This window comes from Cherax quadricarinatus, chromosome 13 (assembly GCF_038502225.1).
Source record: "Cherax quadricarinatus isolate ZL_2023a chromosome 13, ASM3850222v1, whole genome shotgun sequence".
Taxonomy (NCBI): Eukaryota; Metazoa; Arthropoda; class Malacostraca; order Decapoda; family Parastacidae; genus Cherax; species Cherax quadricarinatus.
In genome coordinates, this window is record NC_091304.1 from 3399624 (window position 1) to 3423349 (window position 23726).

General features: G+C 39.9%; 1 protein-coding gene across 1 annotated transcript in view; it reads right to left on the reverse strand.

Moving 5' to 3' along the window:
* The window catches only part of LOC128688672 (uncharacterized), a 35382-nt gene extending 17096 nt beyond the window's left edge, over window positions 1-18286 (reverse strand). The window contains exons 1-3 of the mRNA XM_053776624.2: window positions 16372-18286; window positions 3005-6943; window positions 1389-1472 (exon numbers count right to left, since the gene is read on the reverse strand). Coding sequence (XP_053632599.2) covers window positions 1389-1472; window positions 3005-6913 — 3993 coding nt within the window. The 5' untranslated portion in view covers window positions 6914-6943; window positions 16372-18286. The remainder of the gene's footprint in view (window positions 1-1388; window positions 1473-3004; window positions 6944-16371) is intronic.
* Window positions 18287-23726: the final 5440 nt, after the last annotated feature.

Sequence of the window (23726 nt, forward strand, 5' to 3'; positions counted from 1 at the left end):
AGCTGCCCTGCCATCATTGTTTACAAGCCAGGGTGGCCAGTTTCATGCATACATTCGATACATTTTGTATTATTCCATTGTTTATAGTGCTTGTAACTGCTAAATAAGCCACCATGGACCCAAAGAAAGCTTCTAGTGCCAACCCTGTGGTAAAAAGGGTGAGAAATACTATCAAAATACTATCGTACCATGGTCAGCTGCTGCTGCACCACCATCAGCTGTTGCTGCACCACCGTCAGCTGTTGCTGCACCACCGTCAGCTGTTGCTGCACCACCGTCAGCTGTTGCTGCACCACCATCAGCTGTACTACTCGAAGATGTGGAGAGACTGTTGTTGGTGTGGCTTAATGAGAAACAATTACCGAGAAACAATTAGCCCCAAAGGGTTAGCCACCCAGGATAACCCAAGAAAGTCAGTGAGTCATCGAGGACTGTCTAACTTATTTCCACTGGGGTCCTTAATTTTGTCCCCCAGGATGCGACCCACACCAGTTGACTAACACCCAGGTGAACATGAAAAAATGCCTGGAACTAGTGCTCATATTGGTGAATTTAAGGCCAGCAAAGGTTGGTTTGAGAGATTTGAGAATCGTAGTGGCATACACAATGTGATAAGGCATGGAAAAGATGAAAAATTCCAACCCCAACAAGTGTTCAATTGTGACGAAACAGGCCTGTTCTGGAAGAAAATACCAAACAGGACCTACATTACTCAGGAGGAAAAGGCACTCACAGGACACAAGCATATGAAAGACAGGCTAACTTTCTTGTTTTGTTGTAATGCTAGTGGGGATTGCAAAGTGAAGCCTTTACTCATGTATCACTCTGAAAATCCCAGTGTTTTCAAGAAAAACAGTGTCATCACTCATCAATACTCTTCAATAAAGGTAAGTGTCATTTTAACATTTATTTATATAGTTATTGTGCATGTCTCATTGTTTTCTTTGTAGGAAAATGTATATTTCATGAAAAAAAAAATTTTTTTAATACTTTTGGCTGTCTGGAACGGATTAATTGGATTTCCATTATTTCTCATGGGGAAAATTAATTCGGCAAACGATAATTTCGTCTAACGATGAGCTCTCAGGAACAGATTAATATCGTTAGGCGAGGGTCCACTGCATAACATGTGCAGTTCTTTATAAAATAAAGAAATTTATTTTAATCAATATGCTTCTTACCAGAACATGCTGCAGAGTATAAACTATAACTAGATGGATAACTGTGCTGAAGTCACCATCACTTATTCCCCCTTATCCCCTGAGTGAACTGAGATAGTCCAGTAGTGACTGCTTTATAATCACATGGACAAATCTTCACTCCTGGCTATGAAAATCATTGTTGCTAAATTTCTACCCCCTGACAAAATACTGTACATCTTATCACACCTGATCTAAAATGCTATGCCAGATGATGTTTCTTTCACTCTGTTGTAGTGCAGCACTTCCCTCCAGCAGAGCAAACTCTTTTATCTGTAAAATATGGTTAAAGGTATCAGAAATGTAAATAGTTAGTATGTACAATATAAATAAAAAAATACAGTATATAATACATGTATACAAAAATATAACTAGTCTACAGAATGCAGTACACTAGAGTTTTTAAAATATGAATCAAAGCTATTATAGTAATCAATGGTCTCTGTTGTCAACTGCTCCATACAGTAGTACAAGTAATCTATAGTACTGTACCAACAACCTACAGAGCTACTATACAGCATGTACCTCATAAAAGGGAAGGAAGGTTCAAAATCAAACATGAAAATGAAGTTCCTGATGTTAGATTTGGCTCATTTTGGGGTTTAAGAGGCCACGTCACTCTAAACACTGATTTGGGAATGGGGAAATCCAGAGAGTACCTCTTGAACAAAATTGCATAGTTGGTTTACAATTTAGGAGTCATGTACCAAGCCAAAACAAGACTAGTACTGTATCCTAAAAAGAAAAACAATTATAAGGTAGGACTGTCTGGAAGGAGACGAGTGCAGTGGAGGATCAGAACAGAGCTTGTAAGAACACATGAATAAAAGGCAGCCTTCCAGTCAGGTATGAGCTTGTGTCACACAATATGACAAGCCTTCCCTCTGTTACAGATAACACACCCTGCATTCCTAATTAATAATAGGATACTGACAGGAATATAAGGGATGATCCTCTACACAACTGAGATAGCAAGGCAGGGAATACTGACAGGAACCCCTCCTATGAACCACATAATCACACAAAAGACATCCAGTGGTCAAACCACCAACAGTGCCAACACTGTTGCAAAATAGGCAGCGACTCCATAAATGCTAATCTGTCAGATGGGAGGAAGCAGCAGTCAGCTGTGATTTTGGCTGTATTGCTTAGATAGTGAAGGGAATGAGAGGGTCAAACAAAGTTCTCCACTTTATATAGGAAAACTCTGGTGCTCAAGCTGACTGCAGTTTTCTCTCTCACACTCCTAAAAAATTACATCTACAGTCCACAACTAAAATTTAAGATTAATGATAATGTAGGCTAAGTAGGACTTTTTTCAGGTGAATGTGAGGGAAAGAATGAATTTCCCAAGTTAACATTCACATTAAGTGAACTATTTTTGTCATGGATATAACAATGACAATTATCAGAAATAACCACAATCAACAATCAAATTTTCCAGATTTTTCTAGCAAATAGATGTAGACTAGTTTCCTCAAACAAGTACTACAGTGGACCCCCTAACTTACGATATTAATTCGTTCCAGAAGGCTGTTTGGGTGCCATTACCGAATGAATTTGCTCCCATAAGGAATATTGTAAATTAGGTTAGTTCGTTTCAGACCCCTAAAAGTACACTTACAAAAGCACTTACAAAAATACACTTACATAATTGTTTGAATTGGGAGCTGATCGTAAGTCGGGGGTCCACTGCATTAAAAAACTGGAGAAAATGTAATCACTGTACAAACTACTGTATAATTATCTAAACCATGTTACTTTACCACCTTCGAACAGTTTTATTGAATACAGTACCAACATACCCTCTTCAGAACAGTTTGAGCATCCTTCATCCACAACTGAAGATTGATTTCGTCCCGAGAAGAACTTATCTTCTTGTCCCGGTTTCTTTGTTCATTCTCAAAGTCTCTGCTTGTTTCCCAACTCTCAAGGTCCCTGATTCTTACTCGATTCTCAATGCCCATATTTGTCTCTTCTTTCTTCATGTTACTTCCTCTCTCTTCATTCATCAGATCCCTACTTCTCTCTTCATTATTCAAGTCCCCATTTCTCTCTTTGCTCAAGTCTTTGTTTCTCTCATCATTCTTAAAGTCCCTGCTTCCATCTTCATCTTTTAAGTACCCGCTACTTATTTCCTTACTTTCCATGGACCGGTGATTTCTTGAAGCATCCCCTGGGATGCTATCTTGGAATACATATGAATTACTGGAGCCATAAGCAAAGCTCAAGTTTGGGTCAGCAATAGGTGTAGAGGTGGCTTTTATAAGATTGGAGTGGGATAAGTTAGGTGATAGCGATCTAATATTTGGAGTATTTGGAGGAGTCGTTTGGTAAGATGATCTTCTTCCTGATATGTTGGGTGAAGCAAAATGAGATCTGCTAGGGGTGTTTGGTGGTGTTGTGTTATGAGAAGACCTACCACTATTAATTCTTCTGTCTTCTTCAGCTTTAAATAATAGAGTGTAGCCTTTATTTATATGTATGTCCTTGTAAAAACGAAGTCGATCGATTTCATTTTCCTTTTCAGCAAACCTGGCACTCAAATTATCAAAATGCAGTTGCAAAGCAGCAAGAGTTGCATCACTTGCATGGCGTGACTTGCGTTCAAGTATCAACATCTTTAAAATATTCTCAAGCTTTTTGGGATCAATATTTTCCCCAAATATCTGGTCTCTTATCTTTCTTATATCATCTGGCATCTCATCATCATCAAAATGAGGCAACTCCCTAAACAATGTTTCATCTGAAACTACAGCTTGAGAAGTCACTTGTGGTTTGGTTTTTCTTGCTGGTGTACAGGGAAGAGATCTCGTAGAATTTCTTATATCTTTATCTTTAACATCTTTAATGTACTGCCGAACTTTACTTGGAACTTGGCTATAATCAAGTTTTTTAGAACTTGCTAAACTTGTCATACTAGAGCTCCTAGATCTATTTAATTTATTTAAGCTAAAACTCCTGTTTTTTTTCAAATTGACCTGACCATCATTCTCATTTAATGCTATAGCACTAACACAGCGACGATTCAAACTGCCTTGACATCCAGACTCAATGTTGCATTTAATTTTTTGCCTTGGAATAGGACCAGGAGAGAGAGACTTTGCTCTCAAGCTATTTCCATCTAAATTATCACTGCTTACACTCATAGAACGACTTTTTAATCCCTGACTTTTGCACACCGAGCCATGGTTTGAGGTCAGGTTGTGCATACTCCGTGATGAATTACGGTGTAAAGTAGTTCGCACTGGACCACATGGAGTCTTAATAGTAGGTGATAATGGTGGGGTGGCACTTTTCTCAATTTTATCTACAATAAGACTACTATTCAAAAGGGGTAATTTTGCTTTTGTTCCAGACTTAGAACTATACTGGCCAACTGCATTTGTAGAATGCTGACTAGAATGTGGATAAACTGGCTCATTACTTGTTAGCAAGGAATCCTGAGTTTGTACTAAGCTGCCTCCTTGGACGGGGGAGGTACCAGTAAAGTGACTAGAATCATTATTAACTATATTAAGAGGAAGGGATGGAAAGTTCTTTTCATTTAATGGTTCTATGGCACTTTCATTGGGCACATTTTGTTCAACACTTTGGCACTCACTTCCAGAATTAGGATCATCAACTGTCCGTTTCAGCAAATCACCACTGCTACCAGAGCACAGGTCTGTTTCCCTTTCCTGTCTAGAGTTAAATTTTTCATTTTCTTGTCCTGATTCTTCTGTTCTCTCAGTTATAGCAGAGATCGGAGACTTACTTCTCAATTCCAAGACAAACTCACTGGCATCAGAAAAATCCTCACAGTATAGCTCATCAACAGAGTGGTCATTAAGGTCTAAATTTAACAACTCATCACAAGATTCATTTTCCAAGCTTGGAGGAAAATCACCCTGGCTTTGACATTCAGACTCCTGCAGAACATCTCTCTCTTTCTCTTGGCATGACAGTGAAGCACAACTACTGTCTACTTTAAGGGCATCATCCACTTTGCAATCTAATTTAATATTTTTACCATCACAGGTATCCAACAATGAACTTTCTGTTGAAGGTGCATTACCTACTGCAGAGTGGCAGAGATTTTCAGCACTAAAGAAATTAATTTTTTCCTTGGAAACTGCATCTCTATTTTCCTCCAAGCTTATGTCAAGACTGCCTGAGATTCTCTCTCCAATGGATCCTGAAAAGTTCCTTTTGGATGAAAAGCAACTAACTTTTTCACCAATGTCAGGAGACATTTCAGATGATTTGGAGAACTCTGGAGAACTGTGTTCAGTGAATGAATGTGGGCTATGTGTTATTAAATATTTATCTTCACTTAAACAAATGTTGCCATCCTCTTCTATACAGCCCATCAAATTTTGTACTTTATCTACTGGCATATCTTCTACATCTTCCTCTGTATCACATGTGTCTTCAGCTGCTAACTTACTGGATGCTTTTATCTGACTGATTTCTTTTTCACTGCAATTATTTTCACTTAATGATGATGTCTGTTTTGATTTTCTAAGTGAAGAACACGATGAACTCTGTGAAAGTGTAAGTACAATATCGCCCAAATCTTCCATTTTTTCTTGAGAGATGATATTTTTTTCTTTCATTTTCTGTGACAAATCTTTTAACTTATTTTTATGAAATGGAGTGTTTTCCTTCTGAATTGCTGGTAAATGTTTTGACATGTTCTTTGTAATTTTTTCAAAGGTTAAATTTTCTTTACTTTTTAGAATTTTTCTTTCCTCAAAATCTAGTTCAGTGTCTACTGATGAGCCTCTTGACAAACACGCACCAATTTTTTCCAACGAATCTTTTACTCTTGGAGACAATTTACCAAGCTTTTTGGGTGATTTTCTAGGCCCTTTATTACATGAATAGTCTTTCCTTTCTTGCCTATTGAAATAGCCAATCTTACCAGACACACAGTCTTTGCTTGTACAAGAACTGGGGTTCTCTTCACACAATAAAGAACTTTGCTTGCCATTTTGCAGTGACATAAATGAGTTTACCTCAGAAGATATGGCTGGGGAAAGGGTCACAGGTAAAGATGGTCGTCTAGAGACTGCTTCAGAAGTTTTATTATTTGGTTCATCATTTTGCAAACTAAATTGCTTGACTAAGCTGCCAACCTTATGAGCTGAATCAAAAGAAAATATAGTCAGCTTAGGAATACTCACTGCAACTTCACTCACTGATCTATCTTCAATATATTCACTATTACTTCCAGTGCTATGAGTTTTGGAATCTTCAGCAGACCAATCACTTGATACTGGAGAGGCATCTGCAGAACTTATATGATCACTTTCTGAATGGCTTTTGAAAGTGGGAGATTTTGATAAATGATCAATATGCTGTGATAAAGAGTTATATGATGTGCTAGGTTCCATCTTCTCCTCCTCTCCCAGCTTCTTCTCTTTTTGGAAATTTTCATTTTTGTTTTTCAGAAGGTCGAATACATTTTCTGCATTATCATCATTACTCTCTAAGTACAAGGATTGGTTTAACAGACCTCTGACCTCTAAAGAGAGAGGTCTTGTATTAGCAATGTCACCATGTTTATCTGCTGTAGCTCCTAAATTCAACAAGTCACTCACAATAGATGTTTCCTCTGTCTGCAAACCTACAATTGGAGGCAAAAAGAGCTCTTCTTTTGAGTCAGAGAGGCTGGCATCTTCACCGTGCTCAAGGATTTCTTCTTCAATTTCCTCATCACCACTCGACATTAGGTCATGTTCTTATCATCACAAGCTTGTCTGCAATTACAAAAAAAAAAAAAAAACATGAAACAAATATTACAATGACTCTTCATAATACTATTACCAAACAAAATTCTGGCAGTTTCAAAAAGAATTTGCATTAATCATACAGTGAAGGCACTTAATGGATTTTCTTTTAATATTCATTGACGTGACTGGCAACTCAAGAAAAGATATGAATACATATGGAGAGAAATTACAAATAAAGACAGCTAATGGTTACATGTGAACTATAAATACACTATAGATATTGTATACAGTATACCTAAGCAGGAAGACTCATGCACTTTCTTTATCTAGATTGAAGTACAGTACAATACTGCATGTACACAATATTTTTCTGCTACATTCAAGGAAAATTTTTGAACATATTCAACTGCAGTACATTATTATTATTATTATTATTATTATTAACACAATGGCCGACTCCCACCAAGGCAGGGTGGCCCAAAAAAGAAAAACTTTCACCATCATTCACTCCATCACTGTCTTGCCAGAAGGGTGCTTTACACTACAGTTTTTAAACTGCAACATTAACACCCCTTAGTTTCAATATATCATGGAATTACCCAGATAACTGCAACGAAATCTCTGTACCAGACTTTCGCTTTTGCCGATTACATGGGACTGAAAAATTACCTGGGTGGGCTAAATTGGGATGACCTGACTATGGATCAGGTAGGTGGTCTTAGTTGCCAATATGACGTTTTTCAGAGCATAGTTCTAGCTGCCCAGACAACTTTTGCTCCGAGTAGGGAAATTAGATAAGAGATAAGATAAGATAAGATTTCGTTCGGATTTTTAACCCCGGAGGGTTAGCCACCCAGGATAACCCAAGAAAGTCAGTGCGTCATCGAGGACTGTCTAACTTATTCCCATTGGGGTCCTTAATCTTGTCCCCCAGGATGCGACCCACACCAGTCGACTAACACCCAGGTACCTATTTGCTGCTAGGTGAACAGGACAACAGGTGTAAGGAAACATGTCGAAATGTTTCCACCCGCCGGGAATCGAACCCGGGCCCTCCGCGTGTGAAGCGGGAGCTTTAGCCACCAGGCCACCGGGCCACCCTTTAGCCACCAGGCCACCGGGCCTGGTGGCCTGGATGAACAATAGATGAAAACATCTCACTGGTCAAAAGAGAGGCATATATAGGCATATCAGAAGAGGGGATGGGCAATTAAGAAATCAATATATTCAATTAAAGAGAGAAATAAAACAAGGAATAATAAAAGCAAAAAGGGATGATGAGGCTAAGGTCTTAAGGGATTTGAAGACTAACCCAAAAGGGTTCTTTCAGGTATACAGAAGTAAGATTAGGGACAAGATAGGCCCACTTAAGAGTAACTCAGGTCAGATCACTGACAGTGATAGGGATATGTGTGAAATTTTCAATACTTATTTCCCCTCAGTTTTTACCCAGGAAAATACAAGCGAAATTCCAGAAATAATAGATTACGTCGAGAACAGGACGATAATAAACTATGCACAATTGCGGTAACTAGCGATATGGTCCTCAGACAAATAGAGAAATTGAAACCTAACAAATCCCCAGGCCCTGATGAACTGTTTGCAAGGGAGTTAAAGGAATGTAGAGGAACTTAGCATACCTTTGGCTAATCTTTTCAACATATCACTACAAACTGGCGTAGTGCCTAAGTGGAAAATGGCAAATGCAATACCTATTTACAAGGCAGGCGACAGGTCCTTAGCTTCAAACTATAGACCAATAAGCCTTACCTCCATAGTGGGAAAATTTATGGAATCAATAATTGCCGAAGCTATTTGTAGCCATTTTGAAAGGAATAAACTGATTAATGAATCTCAGCATGGTTTTACAAAGGGGCATTCCTGTCTTACGAATTTACTAACTTTCTTCACTAAGGTATTTGAGGAGGTACATCATGGTATTAAATATGATATTGCATATATGGACTTCAGCAAGGCTTTCGATAGAGTTCCACATCAGAGGCCATCGAGGAAACTTAAGGCACACGGAAAAGGAGAAGAAATTTTTTCCTGGGTAGAGGCATGGTTGACAAATAGACAGCAGAGAGTTTGCATAAATGGGGAGAAATCAGAATGAGGGCACGTCACAAGCGGTGTTCCATAAGGGTCAGTGTTCCACATGTGTCAGTGTTCCACATGTGTCAGTGTTGGGCCCCTTGTTGTTCAAAATCTACATAAACGACATAGATGAGGAAATAAATAGCGACATAAGCAAATTTGCTGATGACACCAAAACAGGCCATCCAATTCATTCTAATGAGGACATTAGAGCACTCCAGGATGATTTGAATAGACTGATGCAGTGGTCGGAGAAGTGGCAGATGCAGTTTAATATAGACAAATGCCAAGTTCTAAATGTTGGACAGGAAAATAACCATGCCACATACAAACTAAATAATGTAGATCTTAATATTACGGACTGCGAAAAGGATTTAGAAGTTCTGGTTAGCAGTAATCTAAAACCAAGACAACAGTGCATTAGTGTTTGCAATAAACCTAACAGAATCTTTGGTTTCATAGCAAGAAGTATAAATAATAGAAGTCCTCAGGTTGTTCTTCAACTCTATAGTATATCTTTGGTTAGGCCTCATTTAGATTATGCTGCACAGTTTTGGTCACTATTACAGAATGGATATAAATGCACTGGAAAACATACAAAGGAAGATGACAGAGTTGATCCCATGTATCAGAAATCTTCCCTATGAGGATAGACTGAGGACCCTGAATCTGCACTCTACAAAGGCGTAGAATTAGGGGGGATATGACTGAGGTGTATAAATGGAAAACAGGAATTAATAAAGGGGATGTCAATAGCGTGCTAAAAATATCTAACATAGACAGGACTCGCAGCAATGGCTTTAAACTGGAAAAATTCAGATTCAGGAAGGATATAGGAAAGCACTGGTTTGGTAACAGAGTTGTGGATGAGTGAAACAAACTCCCGAGTACCGTCATAGAGGCTAAGATATTGTGTAGTTTTAAAAATAGGTTGGATAAATACATGAGTGGGCGTGGGTGGGTGCGAGTTGGACCTGACTAGCTTGTGCTACTAGGTCGGATGCCGTGCTCCTCCCTTAAGCGACATGTCTGACCTCACAAGGTCAAGGCACTGGCTTAAGGCGGTGAGAGAACTGGACCTGCCTCGCATAGGCCAGTAGGCCTGGTTGCAGTGTTCCTTCTTTCTTATGTCCTTATGAGGAAGCACTAAACCCATACAGATCATACAATGCCTGTAAAGTTCTCAGAAAAGAACTAAATACACAATAATGGATTTTCTATATACAGTACAACAATTTAAATTACAGGCACATTATTATATTCACAAAAAACTCTTTAAATGTATATGAGGAAGGTGGCAACAAGTAAGAGGGAGGTGAAAGTGTATAAACTAAGGGAGGAGGAAGTTCGTGCGAGATATAAGCGACTATTGGCAGAAAGGTGGGCTAGTGCAAAGATGAGTAGTGGGGGGGTTGAAGAGGGTTGGAATAGTTTTAAAAATGCAGTATTAGAATGTGGGGCAGAAGTTTGTGGTTATAGGAGGGTGGGGGCAGGAGGAAAGAGGAGTGATTGGTGGAATGATGAAGTAAAGGGTGTAATAAAAGAGAAAAAGGTAGCTTATGAGAGGTTTTTACAAAGCAGAAGTGTTATAAGAAGAGCAGAGTATATGGAGAGTAAAAGAAAGGTGAAGAGAGTGGTGAGAGAGTGCAAACGGAGAGCAGATGAAAGAGTGGGAGAGGCACTGTCAAGAAATTTTAATGAAAATAAGAAAAAATTCTGGAGCGAGTTAAACAAGTTAAGAAAGCCTGGGGAAAGTATGGATTTGTCAGTTAAAAACAGAGTAGGGGAGTTAGTAGATGGGGAGATGGAGGTATTAGGTAGATGGCGAGAATATTTTGAGGAACTTCTAAATGATGAGGAAGAAAGGGAGGCGGTAATTTCATGCACTGGCCAGGGGGTATACCATCTTTTAGGAGTGAAGAAGAACAGAATGTAAGTGTGGGGGAGGTACGTGAGGCATTACGTAGAATGAAAGGGGGTAAAGCAGCTGGAACTGATGGGATCATGACAGAAATGTTAAAAGCAGGGGGGGATATAGTGTTGGAGTGGTTGGTACTTTTGTTTAATAAATGTCTGAAAGAGGGGAAGGTACCTAGGGATTGGCGGAGAGCATGTATAGTCCCTTTATATAAAGGGAAAGGGGACAAAAGAGATTGTAAAAATTATAGAGGAATAAGTTTACTGAGTATACCAGGAAAAGTATACGGTAGGCTTATAATTGAAAGAATTAGAGGTAAGACAGAATGTAGGATTGCGGATGAGCAGGGAGGCTTCAGAGTGGGTAGGGGATGTGTAGATCAAGTGTTTACATTGAAGCATATATGTGAACAGTATTTAGATAAAGGTAGGGAAGTTTTTATTGCATTTATGGATTTAGAAAAGGCATATGATAGAGTGGATAGAGGAGCAATGTAGCAGATGATGCAAGTACTATATGGAATAGGTGGTAAGTTACTAAATGCTGTAAAGAGCTTTTATGAGGATAGTGAGGCTCAGGTTAGGGTATGTAGAAGAGAGGGAGAATACTTCCCAGTAAAAGTAGTGTAAAGCAAACTGTAGTGTAAAGCACCCTTCTGGCAAGACAGTGATGGAGTGAATGATGGTGAAAGTTTTTCTTTTTCGGGCCACCCTGCCTTGGTGGGAATCGGCCAGTGTGATAATAAAAAAATAAATAAAAGTAGGTCTTAGACAGGGATGTGTAATGTCACCATGGTTGTTTAATATAATTATAGATGGGGTTGTAAAAGAAGTAAATGCTAGGGTGTTCGGGAGAGGGGTGGGATTAAATTATAAGATAAGATAAGATAAGATAAGATTTCGTTCAGATTTTTAACCCCGGAGGGTTAGCCACCCAGGATAACCCAAGAAAGTCACTGCGTCATCGAGGACTGTCTAACTTATTTCCATTGGGGTCCTTAATCTTGTCCCCCAGGATGCGACCCACACCAGTCGACTAACACCCAGGTACCTATTTGCTGCTAGGTGAACAGGACAACAGGTGTAAGGAAACGTGTCGAATGTTTCCACCCGCCGGGAATCGAACCCGGGCCCTCCGTGTGTGAAGCGGGAGCTTTAGCCACCAGGCCACCGGGCCTGGTGGCCCGGTGACACAGGTACTTTTTGCTGATGATACTGTGCTTATGGGAGATTCTAAAGAAAAATTGCAAAGGTTAGTGGATGAGTTTGAGAATGTGTGTAAATGTAGAAAGTTGAAAGTGAACATAGAAAAGAGTAAGGTGATGAGGGTATCAAATGATTTAGATAAAGAAAAATTGGATATCAAATTGGGGAGGAGGAGTATGGAAGAAGTGAATGTTTTCAGATACTTGGGAGTTGACGTGTCGGCGGATGGGTTTATGAAGGATGAGGTTCATCATAGAATTGATGAGGGAAAAAAGGTGAGTGATGCGTTGAGGTATATGTGGAGTCAAAAAACGTTATCTATGGAGGCAAAGAAGGGAATGTATGAAAGTATAGTAGTACCAACACTCTTATATGGATGTGAAGCTTGGGTGGTAAATGCAGCAGCGAGGAGACGGTTGGAGGCAGTGGAGATGTCCTGTCTAAGGGCAATGTGTGGTGTAAATATTATGCAGAAAATTCGGAGTGTGGAAATTAGGAGAAGGTGTGGAGTTAATAAAAGCATTAATCAGAGGGCAGAAGAGGGGTTGTTGAGGTGGTTTGGTCATTTAGAGAGAATGGATCAAAGTAGAATGACATGGAAAGCATATAAATCTATAGGGAAAGGAAGGAGGGGTAGGGGTCGTCCTCGAAAGGGTTGGAAAGAGGGAGTAAAGGAGGTTTTGTGGGCAAGGGGCTTGGACTTCCAGCAAGCGTGCATGAGCGTGTTAGATAGGAGTGAATGGAGACGAATGATACTTGGGACCTGACGATCTGTTGGAGTGTGAGCAGGGTAATATTTAGTGAAGGGATTCAGGGAAACCGGTTATTTTCATATAGTCGGACTTGAGTCCTGGAAATGGGAAGTACAATGCCTGCACTTTAAAGGAGGGGTTTGGAGGGATATGTTGTGTATCTTTATACGTATATGCTTCTAAATTGTTGTATTCTGAGCACCTCTGCAAAAACAGTGATAATGTGTGAGTGTGGTGAAAGTGTTGAATGATGATGAAAGTATTTTCTTTTTGGGGATTTTCTTTCTTTTTTTGGGTCACCCTGCCTCGGTGGGAGACGGCTGACTTGTTGAAAAAAAAAAAAAAAAAAAAAAAAGAGTCATTCAGCTTCTATAGGAGTCCATGTAAGAAACATTAATTTATTTTATATTAATTTACTAATTTTAGATATTAAATACAGTACTGCATGACCCTAGTAGGTTTAGCACTTCTTTTATAGTAATAATAATAAATTATGTACAAAATATCCATAAATTGGAAAACAAGAATGTTCTTCAACAGATAATAATAATGAATGAGCTCATATTATTTAGAAATATTATAATTAAATCTTATTTTGTTTCTAACTATTTTTACGCCACATTATTTAGTAATGAAGTATTTGGTAAAGGCTTAAGTAATGTTTACCTAAATGAATAAATTTTAATATACAGTAATAAAAACTAGCAAAGTACCAGCAAAGTTATGATTCCTAAATTTATTTGCATCAAATTTTATTTGAATTTTAGTTGTATCAAAACTGTAACCAAATGAAATGTAAATAACTACTTTAACTTCTATGTATGTTTAATAAAATAAAGATTTTATATTTTTTTTTTTTTGTTTTGTTTTACTGAGTGACTAGTTTTGATCATTGTTCCTTATCCAGGACATGTTTTGCAAGGTTAGGAAGGTTGAAACAAAAATTCTAAAAATCTATCAATATTGACCTAGCCTATTTTAGAAATTGGTAAGAATCTCTTATACTCTACACTTTTTCTTTTTTTTTTTAACAAGTCAGCCGTCTCTCACCGAGGCAGGGTGACCCAAAAAGAAAGAAAATCCCCAAAAAGAAAATACTTTCATCATCATTCAACACTTTCACCTCACTCACACATAAGATAAGATAAGATAAGATAAGATAAGATTTCGTTCGGATTTTTAACCCCGGGGGGTTAGCCACCCAGGATAACCCAAGAAAGTCAGTGCGTCATCGAGGACTGTCTAACTTATTTCCATTGGGGTCCTTAATCTTGTCCCCCAGGATGCGACCCACACCAGTCGACTAACACCCAGGTACCTATTTGCTGCAAGGTGAACAGGACAACAGGTGTAAGGAAACGTGTCGGAATGTTTCCACCCGCCGGGAATCGAACCCGGGCCCTCCGTGTGTGAAGCGGGAGCTTTAGCCACCAGGCCACTGTTTTTGCAGAGGTGCTCAGAATACAACAGTTTAGAAGTATATACGTATAAAAATGCACAATATATCCCTCCAAACTGCCAATATTCCAAACATCTCCTTTAGAGTGCAAGCATTGTACTTCCCATTTCCGGGGCTCAAGTCTGGCTATTTAAAAATACTCTACACAAAGTAAGTTATTTAAGCTGGTTTAAGTGTCATAGATAATAATTTGTACTGATGTTATCTACTAGACTAACATATCACCATTCCTATAAGTTTATTTAGGTACAGGTGCACATAAATACAGTTACACAAATTATCATCCACATGAAATTAAGTAACATACGTTTGTGTAAATTACCTAGGATAACCCAAAAAAGTCAGTTACATATTTCCATTGGGGTCCTTGTAATATCTTATTATTTAAACTTTAAAAGTTAAAACAGCTAAGTACCCTAACTGTGTGAAAATGAGTTACAATAAAAGGTGACATACTAAGAATAAGGCAAACTGAGTTATTAACATCATAATTTGTTGCAAAACTTAAGCACACTACCTCAACCACAAAACTGTATATAATTTATTTATTACCTTCCCTTTGAAAAAATAATATAATAAGAAATTACTGTCACTTATATTCAGGCAAATAACACTAAACCACAAGGGTCATACAACGCTGTCATGTACTTGACAATACTAAATTATAGTGCTTAACTGTTATTTGTTTACTGTAATTTTTACCACTGAATATATCATTGCTTAGTTAATCATAAGTTAATGCCTAGGCATTAACTATTGTAACTACAAAATCTCAATGTACTGTTTGCAAAGACATAAAATAAATAAATAAATAAATAAATAAATAAATAAATAAATAAATAAGCCTGCCCATAATGCTCTGCATACAAGGGTTTTTAGGCATGTACACTTAACCACTGTATTTCTTTGTACATCTATGTATCATGTCCAAATTAATAATAAATAAATAGTAGTTTTCATTTAAGGTTATATTCTACATAATTTGGTTCTATATGCCAAATTATGTAGATTGTAATCTAGCATAATCCTGGCCTCATTTCTCTGGTTCAAGAGCCCTTCATCAGTATCATGACACCTCTTTCAAATTATTATTATTATATTTTGGAAGAAGAGCCAAAACCGTATGAATTATAAGCACCTGGATTATGGGAGGCAATTAGATTCGATCCAGGGAAGAGGAGACATGTTCAATTCCTTGGATCAAGAACCCCTCACCAGCATCAAGGAACCTCCCTTGATTGGATCCTCACATTAAATGACAAGAATTAGAACTAAATCACTAGTGACGTAATTCCTTGTTGAGGGGCTCTTGATCCAAGAAACTGGACTTATCCTTCCCTGCCTTGAATAAAACCTGAATGCCTCCCTTTCCCATAGTACCCCATGACTCCTGTGGGTTTAGCACTTCCCCTTTGATTAAAATGGACATTATTATTATTATTAAGGGGGAAGCGCTAAACCCGTAGGATTATACAGCGCCTGGGGGGGGGATGTGGAAAGTATTCAGGCTTAATTCAGGGAACTGGAGCACAGATCCAATTCTCTAAATCAAGAGCCCCTCACTAACATCAAGGAACCTTCCCTGTGGGGGGAAAGTGGAAAACAAATACTAACGTGATATTTATTTATTTATTTATTTAGAAATTTAAGCATACACACAGAGGTACAAAAAAAAAAATACAGGTAAGAGCAGCATGCCAAAGCCACTTATATGCATAGCATTACGGGCTGGCTTAAAATTAACTAAGCAATGATGAAATCAGTGATAATACATTATTGTAAACAGATAACTATAAAGCACAAATGATTATTACAGACAGCTCATATGGTTGCATGCATTGCTGTTCATTCAGTAGAATGGAGTATTCTGTTAGGTAGTGTATAGTACAAAGTTAGTCAGTGTTGTAGTGCATTACACAGGTGATGACAGGAGCCACACACACGTGTTAACACTGATTATCTACTGGTGAAAAGGACAAGAGGTCAGTGAAAAAAAACAGGAGGCAGCTGAGAGAGATACACACCTTCCCCCCTGACTGGCCCGTCAACACTACCCTCATATACGCACATGTATATACACACAACTGCTGTGTCGTCTGCTCTCATACACACACAAGTGTACACACAAGTGTACATAAATACACAAAGAAAACATTCACACTGGTGCCAAATTTCCCAATGTGAACTAATATTTTTTTCATATGTACACTTAAAATGGTGCGTATTTTTTCAGTCTTATATTAGTTAATTTATGCCTGTATTGTTGTAGTAGTTATTATTTAATGTTAGGCAACTTGCTGTAAGGAATTTGGCACATGGCCTACATATATTTGGAGCACATATTTATAAATCTATTTTCCAATAACACGTAAATCAGTTCATTTGAAATTACACCAATACTTATTAAAAATAGCATTTTTTCACGAATTCTTTGTTATTAGTACTACATTCTTAAGGAGCTCTAAACCCGGAGGCTCTGGTAGCCTGGTGGCTAAAGCTGTCGCTTCACACGGGGAGTGTCTGGGTTCGATTCCCAGTCAGGGTAGAAACATTGGGAGTGTTTCTTTACACCTATTGTCTATGTTCCCCATCAGTAAAATGGGTACCTGGTGTTAGTCAACTGGTGTGGGTCGCATCCTGGGACAGTGACCTAATTTGCCCGAAATGCTCAGCATAACAAGTGGCTTTCTATATTATTATTATTATTATTATTATGTAAGGGAGTACCTAGGGGTACGTGAGGCAATTAGATTCGACCCAAGGAAAGGGATGTCGCATCCGATTCTTTGGATCAAGAGCCCCTCACCGGTATCAAAAGGCCTCCCTTGAGGAGATATTAGTTTGGAACTATCTCGGATCAAACCTGATTACCTCTTATCCCTCCCCAAAGCACTTACAGATATAGTGCCTGCCCTTGAATATAGCAGCAGTTGTACCATACTAGTTCACTTAATAATTGTGTTACAATAATAATCATAAGTTAACGTTAAATTCAAGTCATGGGAATGGGAGGTAATTAGGTCCTTATATTGAGCCAGGAGAAGGGTGCCTTGCCCTTGATACTGGCCAGGGCTCAGTACAAGGCCCTAAGAAACCTCCCATTCCCATGCGACATTATTATATTCATAGGCAGGTATTATTCCATAAGTCACAGTGGGGAATGGGAAGTAATTTTTTTTTTATTCTGAGGAAGAGGGTAGCTCTATTGTCAATTCTATGGTTCACCTAGTCTTTCATAGACCTATCTGCTGACAAGTCCTCTCCCAAATATGTGAGCATATTCACTTTTCCATCTTTCATTACCTAATTTTGTTACTTTCATCGCTTTGTTCTTTCATATGTTTACTTTCAATATCCTTTCGCATCTTTTACATGGCCTCCCAAATTGAATTATTATAATCATGGGGGATCACTAAACCCGTAGGATTATACAGCACGTGGGGGGGATGGAAGGCATTCAGGCTCAATCAGGGAACTGGAGCACAGATCCAATTCCCTAGATCAAGAGCCCCTCACCAGCATCAAAGAACCTCCCTTGTGTAGTTCAACTGGGCTTGGTAGGTAGTTAAGGGAGACCTAATTTAACCAGTTATATGGCCACACCTTGCCTTGGCAAATAGCTGTCAGACACGCCTTTCGGCTTAAGTCTGAGGTCTTTTGTTCTTGATGGCATCAGATCTCGGCGTCAGGTCAAAACACGTGGTGCACACCCCATTGTGGGGGGTGCTTTGAGGATCATAAAAGCCCAAGGAACAGCTAGAGCAGAGAGATTTGAGCGGAGCTGCTGCCGGTGTGCAGAGCTGAGCAGGAATCAAGAGGAGCTGTGGCCTGTGGGCAGAGCTGAGCTGGAGAGTCTTGGGAGGAGACTCTGTTGGAGACATTGGGCAGAGTACTGGCTTGGAGCAGTACACGTGCTGTGTAGGCCTTGGGACCTGTGGCTAGTGTTTGACTTTGTTCCTGTGGTGAACTGTCCCCTGAACTATATTGTAAGTTATATTCTGTTTGGCCAGTTGATTGTATTCCCTGTCTCACTGCTTATGTGTACCAGCCCCATTTATCTAAACCCCAATAATGTTCTCCTGTTCCCAAATATATTATTGTACAAGGACTTAATAATAAACTGTGTTTGAGTGGAATAGTAATACTCACTGTCCCCATTCTGTATTTATATTTCTTATAGTGGGGAATCAAGTGTAGTCAAAGATAAGATAAAACCAATATTGCAAACTAGAAATACCACAGGAAATAGCAAACAAGAGGACTCCACTAGCAATAGTGAGGATATATTACCAAAAACAACTGGTGGGAGCTCCTTTGTTGGTGCTAGGGAGGATAGGAATAAGACAGGGAAACATGCACCAACAGGGAATACAGTCACAGAAACCCAAGGCAAACGGAAACCAAGCCTGTGCACATACTATGCACTTGGTATCTGCAGGCATGGGAAATCTGGAAAAACAGATAGGACGTGCAACTATGACCACCCTAGAAAATGCCGTGCCCATATGACAACAGGAAAATGCAAACTCCCTTCCTGTAAGCTTTTTCACCCTGAAATGTGTCCCTCTTCAGTACAGGAAAGACTGTGCTATAACTTAAATTGCCAGGCACACCATCTAAAGGGGACAAAAAGATACAAAACATCCAGGAAATGGGAAAACCTGGGTAGCCACAGCCACTCAAGAGGGAGAGGTTTTTTAGTGCCAGGAAGAAAAAAAACTGGCAGGAACTGGCAGAAATCGTACACCAAATCCAGTCATTCCTGGAGTGGAACCACAGTCGATGGCCTCCACTCCAAACCAACAGATACAGATACTAATGCCGGAAAAAAAAAAAAACCCAGTACCAACAATACCACTAGTCCGATGACATTCTTCTTTGCAAATATACAGGGTCTAAAGCCAGCAACAAACAACAAAATACCTTTCATCCGTGGACTGCTTGCAGAGGCAAAGGCAATGTTCGCGGCTTTCACTGAGACCCACATAAAGGATCACTTGGACAACGAAATATGGATCCCAGGTTACAACCTATACAGATGCGACAGAGTGAACAGGCAAAAGGGAGGGGGGGGGGGGTTGGCCTGTACATTGCAGAGTCACTTCTGTGCACAGAACTGCTGAATGCCTCAAATGATGTAGTGGAAGTTTTAGCAGTAAAGATCGAGAACCAAAACCTAGTCATTGTGGTAGTCTACAAGCCTCCGGATGCAACATCCCAGCAATTCCAGGAACAGCTGTTAAAAATTGACCACTGTCTGGAAAATCTGCCAGCTCCTGCACCCAACATCTTGCTCCTGGGGGATTTCAACTTAAGGCACCTAAAATGGAGGAATATAGCAAATAATATTGTTGCAGTAATAACACCAGGAGGCAGCTCTGATGAAAACTCACACTCACACGAGCTTTTAAATCTCTGCACAAAATTCAATTTAAACCAGCAAATAATAGAGCCTACTAGACTGGAGAATACACTAGACCTCATCTTCACTAACAATGATGATCTGATACGAAATGTCACCATATCAAAAACAATATACTCAGATCACAACATAATTGAGGTTCAGACATGTATGCACGGAGCCCCAGACCGACATAATGAGATTCGTCACGAGGGAGCATTCACCAAATTCAACTTCAATAACAAAAACATTAAGTGAGACCAAGTAAACCAAATCCTAACTGATATAAGCTGGGAAGATATACTAAGCAACACAGACCCCAACTTATTTCTAGAACAGATTAACTCGGTGCCACTCGATGTATGCACAAGGCTTATTCCTCTAAGAAAATGGAGGAGTAGATGTAAAATAGAAAGGGACAGGCGCTCCCTTTACAGGCGATGGAAAAGAATAACAGAGCGGCTAAAAGAGGTCAATATACAGTGGACCCCCGGTTAACGATTTTAATCCGTGCAAGAGGGGTAATTGTTATGCGAAATAATCGTTATGTGAATGAATTTTCCCCATAAGAAATAATGGAAATAAAATTAATCCGTGCAAGACACCCAAAAGTATGAAAAAAAAATTTTTTTACCACATGAAATATTAATTTTAATACACACAAACTGAAAAAGGCATGCACACTTACTTTTATTGAAGATCTGGTGATGATTGATGGGATGGGAGGAGGGGAGAGCATTATTTTCTTACTGTTTAGAAGGGGAATCCCCTTCCATTACGACTTGAGGTAGCAAGTCCTTTTCCGGGGTTACTTCCCTTCTTCTTTTAATGCCACTAGGACCAGCTTGAGAGTCACTGGACCTCTGTCGCACAACAAATCTGTCCATAGAGCTCTGTACCTCCCGTTCCTTTACGATTTGTCTAAAATGGGCCACAACATTGTCATTGAAATAGTCACCAGCACGGCTTGCAACAGCTGTGTCAGGGTGATTTTCATCCATAAAGGTTTGCAGTTCAACCCACTGTGCACACATTTCCTTAATCTTTGAAGTAGGCACAATGGATTCCACAACTGGCATAGGCTTCTCAGGGTTAGCCCCAAACCCTTCAAAATCTTTCTTAATTTCCATACTAATTCTCACCCTTTTTACCACAGGGTTGGCACTAGAAGCTTTCTTGGGGCCCATGGTCACTTATTTTCCAGAAACAGCACCGAAAACACTGTAATAATACGAAATATTCCGAGTGTATGCTTGGATGTTACCGCGGAGGCTGGCTGGTAAACAATGGGACGGGCGGCACATGTGAGGCTGGCTGAGGGCACATTGGACGCGTCTCGGACGAAAATCGGTGAGCGGGTTTTTAATCGGTATGCGCGGCAAAAATTTTGCGATAAAAGTAAGCGGTATGCGGAAAAATCGCTATGTGATGCCATCGTTATGCGGGGGTCCACTGTATCTGAAAGGCGTAGGGAGACACTGGTCAGAGAAATAGCAAGCATCGAACTTAAGCTAAAGGAATCTTATAGGAGTCAGGAATCACGGGAAGAACTAAAAGCCATAAATGAAATCGAAAGAAACCCAAAGTATTTCTTCTCCTATGCCAAATCAAAGTCAAGAACAACGTCCAGTATTGGGCCCCTACTTAAACAAGATGGGTCCTACACAGATGACAGCAAGGAAATGAGTGAGCTACTCAAGTCCCAATATGACTCAGTTTTTAGCAAGCTGCTAACCAGACTGAGAGTCGAAGATCAAAATGAATTTTTTATGAGAGAGCCACAAAATTTGGTTAACACAAGCCTATCCGATGTTATCCTGACGCCAAATGACTTCGAACAGGCGATAAATGACATGCCCATGCACTCTGCCCCAGGGCCAGACTCGTGGAACTCCGTGTTCATCAAGAACTGCAAGAAGCCCCTATCACGAGCCTTTTCCATCCTATGGAGAGGGAGCATGGACACAGGGGTCGTCCCACAGTTACTAAAAACAACAGACAGCCCCACTCCATAAAGGGGGCAGTAAAGCAACAGCAAAGAACTACAGACCAATAGCACTAACATCCCATATCATAAAAATCTTTGAAAGGGTCCTAAGAAGCAAGATCACCACCCATCTAGAAACCCATCAATTACACAACCCAGGGCAGCATGGGATTAGAACAGGTCGCTCCTGTCTGTCTCAACTATTGGATCACTACAACAAGGTCCTAGATGCACTAGAAGACAAAAAGAATGCAGATGTAATTGATACAGACTTTGCAAAAGTCTTCGACAAGTGTGACCATGGCGTAATAGCGCACAAAATGCGTGCTAAAGGAATAACGGGAAAAGTCGGGCGATGGATCTATAATTTCCTCACTAACAGAACACAGAGAGTAGTAGTCAACAGAGTAAAGTCCGAGGCAGCTATGGTGGAAAGCTCTGTTCCACAAGGCACAGTACTTGCTCCCATCTTGTTCCTCATCCTCATATCTGACATAGACAAGGATGTCAGCCACAGCACCGTGTCTTCCTTTGCAGATGACACCCGAATCTGCATGACAGTGTCTTCCATTGCAGACACTGCAAGGCTCCAGGCGGACATCAACCAAATCTTTCAGTGGGCTGCAGAAAACAATATGAAGTTTAACGATGAGAAATTTCAATTACTCAGATAGGGCAATCACGAGGAAATTAAATCGTCATCAGAGTACAAAACAAATTCTGGCCACAAAATAGAGCGAAACACCAACGTCAAAGACCTGGGAGTGATCATGTCGGAGGATCTCACCTTCAAGGACCATAACATTGTATCAATTGCATCTGCTAGAAAAATGACAGGATGGATAATGCGAACCTTCAAAACTAGGGATGCCAAGCCCATGATGACACTCTTCAGGTCACTTGTTCTATCTAGGCTGGAATATTGCTGCACACTAACAGCACCTTTCAAGGCAGGTGAAATTGCTGACCTAGAAAATGTACAGAGAACCTTCACTGCGCGCATAACGGAGATAAAACACCTCAATTACTGGGAACGCTTGAGGTTCCTGAACTTGTATTCCCTGGAACGCAGGCAGGAGAGATACATGATTATATACACCTGGAAAATCCTAGAGGGACTAGTACCGAACTTTCACACAAAAATCACTCACTATGAAAGCAAAAGACTTGGCAGACGATGCAACATCCCCCCAATGAAAAGCAGGGGTGTCACTAGCATGTTAAGAGACCATGCAATAAGTGTCAGGGGCCCGAGACTGTTCAACTGCCTCCCAGCATACATAAGGGGGATTACCAACAGACCCCTTGCAGTCTTCAAGCTGGCACTGGACAAGCACCTAAAGTCGGTTCCTGACCAGCCGGGCAGTGGCTCGTACGTTGGTTTGCGTGCAGCCAACAGTAACAACCTGGTTGATCAGGCTCTGATCCACCAGGAGGCCTTATCCACAGACCGGGCCGCGGGGGCGTTGACCTCCGGAACTCTCTCCAGGTAAACTCCAGGTATACTTTATTTTGTTTATATACGGTGGAGTGAGTGAAGAGTGGGCGAGTCATACAGTAGTGAGTAGTGTAGAGTTAATGAAAGTGTCATGGTGGTCACCACTGACCTGTCATACCTACCTACCTGCCTCCTTCCTACTCACTTCTGTCTCCTTCCTACCTACTCCCTCCCAATTACTCGCATATTCCCCAGTTATCTTTAGGTCCATTCGTCCATCCCCCCCCCCACATGACACCCTTGAGGGGGCCAACCTTTGAAACTTCTCTTTGGAATCTCCCAAAAGCAGTATCATCAACGAAAAGTAACTATGACAATTCCCACTATATTTTAGATTCTTTATATTTTAATCCCACACTTCTCCACAATACCCTAGCATTTACTTCTTTTCCAACCCTATCTATACGAATGTTAAACAAACATGGTGACATTATGCATCTCTCTTTAAGTCTTACTTTTACTGAAAAACAGTCTCTCCTACATACCCTAACCT